The sequence below is a fragment of the Phyllobates terribilis genome, unplaced genomic scaffold (assembly GCF_046119375.1).
Source record: "Phyllobates terribilis strain yellow unplaced genomic scaffold, ASM4611937v1 Scaffold_1__5_contigs__length_1240528914, whole genome shotgun sequence".
Lineage (NCBI taxonomy): Eukaryota > Metazoa > Chordata > Amphibia > Anura > Dendrobatidae > Phyllobates > Phyllobates terribilis.
In genome coordinates, this window is record NW_027362761.1 from 894541243 (window position 1) to 894550882 (window position 9640).

Sequence of the window (9640 nt, forward strand, 5' to 3'; positions counted from 1 at the left end):
TTTTTCTTTGAACTTGGCCTTTTCAGGTCTTGCTTAGTAATTTGAGGTTATCACTCTCAGAAGGTGGTGAAGAAATTGCCAAAAAAAAACCCATAAAGGCTGATTAATTCTTCCTAGAAATCAAGGTATGTAGATGTACAAATAAGTAATCGGTTGCATTCCATAGTGCTTTTTAATGAGGGCATGTGACATTTTTAAGCTGTCTAGAAAAGAGGCTCTGAATGAAAACTAAGCCCCTCGTTGTGAACATCGACCTTTTTGTGTTGGTCTTTGTTTCGCTAACAAGCTTTACTGGGACAAGAACTGCTGCTAGATTAATTTATGCAAACAGTTTAGTGCTGCAGAAACTCATGGGATAATGGTACATAATTGTGATTAGCAGTGACTGCATTGAAGGTGTGCGATGGACAACACACCAGAAGTTCTAATATTTCCACCAACTGCAACGGTCTGCAATAATGCGTCTGCCCTCCCCACCGAAGTGCATTCTATGTTCTCCCAGCGTGAGCACAATATTGTCGCAGCTTATCTTATTACAGCAGGTATGGTTTATATATTTTTTTTCTGCATATCTGTACTATATCCATTGTATCACATGATGTTTGTTAGTGGGGAGAGTGGAATAATAAGTGACATTTATTCTAAAGAAAAAAGAAGGATCAAGTATGGTAAAATCTGACAGCTGTGATTGGGGGAGGGTTGGGAGGCCCCCATACAAATAAGCTTATGGGGCAGTCCCACCACAAATCAGTGGAAATTGATGAGATGTTGGGTTTCAACATGGGCCTTGCAAGTTCTGGCTGAGGGGGAGCAGAACGCCTTTGTTCTTTTAGCATGATTAGCCTGTGCAACCACTTTGGTTGATTGAATGCAGATAAGCCATTATACAGACTTGCTTTGCAAGATCCTCAAGGGGATGTGGATAGGTTTATTACAGGGTAGGTGAAGAAAGTGTGACAGTCATGGTGCTCCTGGTGACATGTGGAGCACAGTGCTCAGCTATTTTCTTTCAATCCCGTAGACCAGGGATGTCAAACTCAAACACACAGATGGCCAGAATTAAAAACTTGGACTAAGTCACAGGCCAACAAGTATACAGTGTAATGGCCCCACATAGTCATCCATACAAAATAATGGGCCCCACATAGTCCTTCATACAGAATAATGGGCCCCACATAGCCCTCCATATAGAATAATGGCCCCACATAGTCCTCCATACAGAATAATGGGCCCCACATAGTCCTCCATACAGAATAATGGCCCCACATAGTCCTCCATACGGTATAATGGCCCTACATAGTCTTCCATACAGAATAATGGCCCCACATAGTCCTCTATACAGAATAATGGGCCCCACATAATCTTCCATACAAAATAATGGCCCCACATAGTCATCCATACAGAATAATGGGACCCACATAGTCATCCATACAGAATAATGGGCCCCACATAGTCCTCCATATAGAATAATGGTGGTGGTTCTGGTGTTGCAGGCCAGATAAAACCACCCTGCGGGCCAGATTTGGCCCACGGGCCAGAGTTTGACATGTATGCCTTAGAGAATTCTGGAACATTCAGATAGGGCTCTTCAGATGTTCTCAATATAGATTGTGTCCTAGCCGTCAGACCCTCTAATAATTTGGAAATAATCCCTTATCCCACAGATAGGGGCTAACTTGCAACACCTGGCACAAACCCTTTAATTTCTGTGGATAGTTTATGGCAGCCAACTAAATTTCTAGTAATACAAAGCTAAAATTCACAAAGTCAACAAGTTGTTGAAATAGAAGAAATGCAAAAAAAAAAATCGAACATATAATGGTTGCCATATTAAAGGGAACAAATTCATCCTTACTCACAAGTGTGTCAACCAGAATTAATCCCACCATAAAGGCCCCATGGGATAAAAACTTGTTGTTCAATGCTAAATTTCCTGAAAGTGCTCACAAAGTAATTGTTTTTGTAACCTGTATTTTTTTGCATCTTCTCTCCTAGGTGTAGTGAGCATTTTAAGCAACATTGTAGTATTGGGAATCTTTGTTAAATATAAGGAGCTTCGAACAGCAACGAATGCGATCATCATCAATCTGGCATTCACAGACATAGGGGTCAGTGGTATTGGGTACCCTATGTCTGCTGCCTCTGACTTACACGGAAGTTGGAAATTTGGAAATGTGGGATGTCAGGTACTAAACACTCTCTACCACTGTTGATGCTTTGTGATGTTTCTACCCTATTAGAATTGAGAAGGAAAGAGGCTACTCTTCTATTCTTACTCGGAGGACTGACAAGTCTCTTGTTGCCCTTTTATACTATTTGGCCATCTGTAGCTTTATATTTTGAGACTGCGAATATCTCTGGGAAACCCCAAACTTTGGGACTCTGCATTTGCTTCTACTCTGGACAATGGCCCTTATTCTTCATTTGCTGCTGTTCCACTTTTCTGGAGTAATTTGCTCTTTTTTAGTGGCTTTAGTATATGCATCTTTTACTTTTATATGTTTTGCATTACTTTTTTTTTTTTTTTTTTTAATATTTTTCTCAACAACTTTGCTTATCCAGATATTGCAGACAGATTCATGAAATGCAGCTTTTACCATGGGGGGCATCGCACTCCTTTCTGGAGCAAAAGAGGAGTTTTCAATTTGGTGCAGTTTTATGACTTTTTTTTTAAAGGATCAGTGACTTTAAATGCTTACAACTTGCAGAAACCGGTTAAAGACAAAAAGAGCCTTTTTGAATTTGCACCAAATTCATGGACCACTTCCCATTTTGAATAATTTATAATTTGGCGCAATACAGTTATATGAAAAAGTTTGGGCACCCCTATTAATCTTAAGCTTAATGTTTTATAAAAATTGGTGTTTTTGCAACAGCTATTTCAGTTTGACATATGTAATAAGTGTTGGACACAGTAATGTTTCTGCCTTGAAATGAGGTTTATTGTACTAACAGAAAATGTGCAATCTGCAATCAAACAAAATTTGATTTTCTGTTAGTACAATAAACCTCATTTCAAGGCAGAAACATTACTGTGTCCAACAGTTATTACATATATCAAACTGAAATAGCTGTTGCAAAAACACCAATTTTAAGAAAACATTAAGCTTAAGATTAATAGGGGTGCCCAAACTTTTTCATATAACTGTAAATGTCAGTGAATACCACAAGAGAAAAAAAAAGAAAAGTAACTTCAATACATTTCAAATGATGGATCGGGTCCATTGACTTGTACCACATAACTCCAGTTACTATACAGTGGTCAACACATGTCGTTCTGCAGTTGTCCAGTAGAGGCCACTACTGTACAAGTGGCTGTTAGGTCGATCAGTGGGTTTTCTGAGGGAAAAAGCCCTCAATGTATGTGAATCTAACATATTTATGAAAAATCTATGAATATCTGAATTAAGTAATTTACCTAATTTAATTCATATTTAAAGTTCCTTATTATAAATGTAACACTAGGTACCGCTCACCACTCCTTTAAACAAGGACAAAGTTACTTTGTGTTAATTCTAAGAAAAAAGTGATGACTTCTGCATTCTAAACTTCTACAAACTTTTTACTTCTGTTAAGGAGAAAACAAAAATCCTTGTCAATGTTCACTTTTAGATCTATGCTAGCTTAAACATCTTCTTTGGGATGGCAAGTATTGGACTTCTGACTGTGGTTGCCATTGATCGTTACCTGACAATCTGTCGACCTGACATAGGTAATTTGTAGATTTAATTTTAACAAAACTCATATGACCTAAAGTGACAGGTCAGGTTAAACTTACCACCACGGTTTTGGTTTGTCTGACTGCTTAAAACACTTAGCGTATGTACAGATGCATTAAACTGAAAGACCATGCAATATGCCAATGTTATTTTTTTTTCTGGTACTCTCCTGACTTCTCCTTATTAATAAATACTTGCTTATGAAATAACATTTCTGGAGCATCTTCCTTACAATGTAGCATTGTGCCATTCCTCTGTTATTCCTCCTTACAAATAAATTGACAACTGGGTGTTACCATTCCCCTTGACAAAGTATTGTGTCCATAGGTAGTCTGACAGTCAGCACTGATTGGACAGTATGATAGTGTACTGTGGCACACCCTCAGTTAGTAACGCCCAGTTGTCAGTTTATTCATACATTTCTCACAGGAGCTTCAACTTACACCTCTGCTCATAGACCAGGATCTGACAGATGTGTGAGCGTGTCTGTTTCATTAAAACAAAGCTATTAAGTAAAATTAGGAACTTGATTTTTTTTGGCTGCTGGATTTTTTGTATTTTTTCTTTTGTGAGGCTTCCCGGTCTTGAACCCACAACCTTAACTTTACAGGCAGGAGCCTAAGCTGCTGAGCCACAAGCTCTGATTGCTGATGTATTTTTTGATCTCCACAGGAAGAAGAATGACAAGCTGTCACTATGCAGCCATGATCCTGGCAGCCTGGATAAATGCTGTTTTCTGGTCTGTAATGCCTATTGTGGGATGGTCAAGTTATGCCCCAGACCCAACCGGAGCCACATGTACTATTAATTGGAGGAAAAATGATGCGTAAGAAATATTGAGCTTCTTTTCTCTCCTGCACAATACATTGAGACATGAGGCACCCATTTTCTTAAAACACCTATAACATATAATTACGTTGCTCATTAATACATGTAAAAAATATCTGACGAAAGCATCCCTTTAAAATGTTTGTATAAATCTGTTTGATCTATGGAAATAACCAGCCATTATAGTAAGTAAATCTGCCATGTTTTGTTTTATTTTATAAAATACAGTGAACATCTGCTATACATTGGGGTCAAATATTGTTACTAACTAGCCACATGCATGCCGCACCACTTTAATGTAAGTGGCAAATGCTACCTGTCGTGGTGGGTCAAGTTCTCTGGGTGCCCAAGACAAAGGTTTTCAGAATCTACCTCTTCATCAACACCTATGGTCCCTGAAAGTTCAGCATGACAGCTGCCAGATGGACTATCTGTCATTTAATGGCCCCTGTCCAATCCTTCCTATCAATCCCGTGTTCCCATGTGTTTTTGTAGGAACTCGGCAAGGAGTTTGTTCCAAAGATCTTGGGAGAACTAACCACAGATCTTCTGTGGATGTAGGCATGTGCACATTCTTCTGTTTCTTCATGCACTCGATTCATAATACACTGACACTTCTTCCACTATATATTATGCATCCTGGGCATCTTGTTTGAGAAGACCATCTCCCTACAAGGCTTTTCTGAAAGAAAAATTTCTGGACATATTCCCCAATTTCCTTTACTTCTATCCAATTCATAAATGTTGTCCTCAAAGCAGGTTTGACATGCTACCCTATAGTAGTTTATCTACAGTGGCATCTGATGTCTCCTGCTTTTCTCTGTCTACTATAAATAAAAGATTCAGAACAAATATATATGGGACTGTGGAGAAAATACTGCTAAGTAAGTATGCTTTCAAAGATAGAGGTGTGAATGGTTTATTTTTATCAATTAACAAAATGCAAAGTAAACATGCAAAAGAAAAATCTAAATCAAATCAATATTAGGGGTGACCCTCCTTGGCCTTAAAAAAAAATATCAAGGCATCAATTCTAAGTACCCTTTCACTCAGTTTTTGTAGGAGCTTGGCAGGGAGTTTGTTTCAGACATCTTGGAGAACTAACTCCAGATCTTCTGTGGATGTAGGCTTGGGCAAACCCTTCTGTTTCTTCATGCAATTGCAGCCAGACTCAATGATGTTGACATCAGGGCTTGTAAACTTGATGTTTCTTCTTCAGGTCATTTGTATCTTACACAATGACTGTAGTTGCCATTAATTTCATTGTGCCGCTGATGGTGATGTTTTACTGTTACTACAATGTGTCCCGCACAATGAAGGGATATGACAGCAGAAACGGCCTTGGAGGTGGCAATTTGGACTGGTCTGATCAGGCTGATGTTACCAAGGTAAGAAGGTGATGCCATATAGTATATATTTATGTATGTGATTATAATTATAGACATGTCATCTATACTAAAGCATTTGGTAAAATTCTGCTAGCATAAATTTTAGGCAAAACCTTACATCCTAGGATTGCTAGTATAGTTGCCATCTTTGCCAAATGGGTCTATTGATTCCCTGTTGAGCTTCTCTTGCGCTTATTATCTCTGTAGGTGCTCAAAGAAGAGAATGATATATTAGATATATTATTAAAATACAATACGACAGCCAGTACTGATAGTGATTGTTGGCATATTTCTGTTTCCAGATGTCTGTAGTGATGATCCTCATGTTCTTGATAGCCTGGTCTCCATATTCTATTGTCTGCCTGTGGTCATCTTTTGGGGATCCTAAACAAATTTCACCAGCAATGGCTATCATAGCTCCTCTCTTTGCCAAGTCTTCAACGTTCTATAATCCTTGCATCTATGTCGTTGCAAATAAGAAGTAAGTTTTGCTTTCGTCACTTTTTTTTTTTTTTAATCTTACAAGCCAAAATACAGTGGGTGCGGAAAGTATTCGGACCCCTTTAAATTTTTCACTCTTTATTTCATTGCAGCCTTTTGGTAAATTCTAAAAAAGTTATTTTTTTTTTCTCATTAATGTACACTCTGCACCCCATCTTGACTGAAAAAAAACAGAAATGTAGAAATTTTTGCAAATTTATTAACCCCTTAAGGACCCTGGAATTTTCAGTTTTTGCACTTTCGTTTTTTGCTCCCCTTGTTCCCATTGCCATAGCGTTTTTATTATTTGTCAATATGACCGTGTGAGGGCTTATTTTTTGCGGGATGAGTTGTACTTTTGAACGACATTACTGGTTTTACCATATCATGTACAGAAAAACAGGAAAAAAATTCCAAGTGCAGTGAAATTGCAAAAAAAAGTGCAATACCGCAGATGTTTTTTTTTTTACCACGTTCACTGAATGTTAAAACATTCTTATTCTCCAGGTCATTATGAGTTCGTAGATACCAAACATGTACAGGTTCTTTTTTATTTAAATGGTGAAAAAAAATTCCAAAAAAAAAAAAAAAGCCGGGTGAGGGCTTATTTTTTGCGCCCCAAGCTGAAGTTTTTATTGATACCATTTTGGGGTAGATCCGATGTTTTGATTGCCGGTTATTGCATTTTATTGCAATGTTGCGGCGACCAAAAAACTTAATTCTGGCGTTTAGAATTTTTCTCTCGTTACGCTGTTTACCAATTGGATTAATTCTTTTTTTATATTGATAGATGTGGCGGTTCTGAACACGGCGATACCAAATGTGTATGTGTTGCTGTTTTTTTTATTTTATTTTGAATGGGGCGAAAGGGGGGTGATTTTAAACTTTTATATATTTTTTAATTTTATTAATATTTTTAAAAACTTTTTTTTTTCACTTTTTCCATGCTTCTATAGTCTCCATAGGAGACTAGAAGCCGCACTTGTCTGATCGCCTCTGCTACATAGAGGTGATTAGCAGATCACCTCTATGTAGCAGAAATGCTTCTGTGCTATGAGCGCAGACCACTAGGTGGCGCTCATAGCGATCAGCACATGACAACCACTGGGGTCTGCTGCAGACCCAGGGTTGTCATGCCCACCAATCAGTGACCCGCGATCACGTGACGGGGTCACCGATGGGCGGGGTAAGTGACTCGCTTCCGGCGCGGCGATGTTAAATGCTGCTGTCAGAGATTGACAGCAGCATTTAACTAGTTAACAGCCGCGGGTGGATCGCGATTCCACCCGCGGCTGTTGCGGGCACATGTCAGCTGTAAGAATCAGCTGACATGTGCCCGGTTCAGTGTGGGCTCACCGCCGGAGCCCGAGCTGAACGGGGTGACAGCCTGGTGCGTACCAATACGTCCCAGGCTGTAAAGTGGTTAAAAAAGAAAAACTGAAATATCACATGGTCATAAGTATTCAGACACTCATATTTAAGTCACTTGCTGTCCATTTCCTTGAGATGGTTCTACTCCTTCATTGGAGTCCAGCTGTGTTAAATTAAACTGATAGGACTTGAATTGGAAAGGCACACACCTGTGTATATAAGACCTCACAGCTCACAGTGCATGTCAGACCAACTGAGAATCATGAGCTCAAAGGAACTGCCCAAGGAGCTCAGACAGAATTGTGATAAGGCACAGATCTGGCCAAGGTTACAAAAGAATTTCTGCAGTACTCAAGGTTCCTAAGAGCACAGTGGCCTCCATAATCTTTAAATGGAAGAAGTTTGGGACCACCAGAAGTCTTCCTAGACCTGTCTGTCCAGCCAAACTGAGCAGTCGTGGGAGAAGAGCCTTGGTGAAAGAGGTAAAGAAGAACCCCAAGATCACTGTGGCTGAGCTCCAGAGATGCAGTAGGGAGATGAGAGAAAGTTCCACAAAATCAACTGTCACTGCAGCCGTCCACCAGTCGGGGCTTTATGGCAGAGTGTACCGACAGAAGCCTCTCCTCAGAGCAAGACATATGAAAGCCTGTATAGAGTTTGCTCAAAAACACATGAAGGACTCCTAGACTACAAGAAATAAGATTCTCTGGTCTGATGAGAAGAATATAGAACTTTTTGGTGATAATTCTAAGCGGTATGTGTGGAGAAAACCAGGCACTGCTCATCACCTGCCCAATACAATCCCAACAGTAAAACATGGTGATGGCAGCATCATTCTATGGGGGTGTTTTTCAACTGCAGGGACAGAACGACTGGTCGCAATTGAAGGAAACATGAATGCGGCCAAGTACAGACATATCATGGATGAAAACCTCTTCCAGAGTGCTCTGGACCTCAGACTTGGCCGAAGGTTCACCTTCCAACAAGACAATGACCCTAAGCACACAGCTAAAATAACAAAGGAGTGGCTTCAGAACAACTCTGTGACCATTCTTGACTGGCCCAGCCAGAGCCCTGACCTAAACCCAATTGAGCATCTTTGGAAAGACCTGAAAATGGCTGTCCACCAACGTTCACCATCCAACCTGACGGAACTGGAGAGGATCTGCAAGGAAGAATGGCAGAGGATCCCTAAATCCAGGTGTGAAAAACTTCCCAAGAAGAAGACTCATGGCTGTACTAGATCAAAAGGGTGCTTCTACTCAATACTGAGCAAAGTGTCTGAATACTTATGACCATGTGATATTTCAGTTTTTCTTTTTTAATAAATTTGCAAAAATTTCTACATTACTGTTCTTTTCAGTTAAGATGGGATGCAGAGTGTACTTTAATGAGAAAAAAAATGAACTTTTTAGAATTTACCAAATGGCTGCAATGAAACAAAGAATGAAAAATTTAAAGGGGTCTGAATACTTTCCGTACCCACTGTATATTTGTTAGGATGTGTTCAACTTTAGGCCATCTGTTTACGGTATTGGTCAGAAAATAAGCCCAGGGTGAACCTCCAATGGATGCCACAGACATATACAGCTGTATGCTATATAGTTGCTTGTCCCCCTAAAACCAACTTTGTAAAAAATAAAAATAAAATAAAAGCATCCGAGTATCAACATCTCTGCCGTGTTTTTTTCAGGTTCAGGAGAGCGATTCTTTCTATGGTGCAGTGCAAGTCACGTCGAGAGGTGACTGTAGATGACCACTTTCCGATGAGTGTGTCCCAAAGCACGTTGACAACATAACGCTCCTTACGGTCTGACAAATAATCCTGTTTATGTACAGACAATAATAAAAGTC

The 9640-nt window shown here is 39.5% G+C and overlaps 1 protein-coding gene across 1 annotated transcript; it reads left to right on the top strand.

Annotated features, from left to right (window-relative positions):
- The first annotated feature begins 310 nt into the window (after positions 1–310).
- Positions 311–9640, top strand: RRH (retinal pigment epithelium-derived rhodopsin homolog). Its single transcript, XM_073655461.1, has 7 exons — positions 311–542; positions 1996–2186; positions 3613–3712; positions 4392–4545; positions 5767–5935; positions 6238–6416; positions 9480–9640. Exons 1-7 carry the CDS (start codon positions 404–406, stop codon positions 9583–9585), a joined length of 1038 nt encoding a protein of 345 aa, XP_073511562.1. The 5' UTR covers positions 311–403; the 3' UTR covers positions 9586–9640.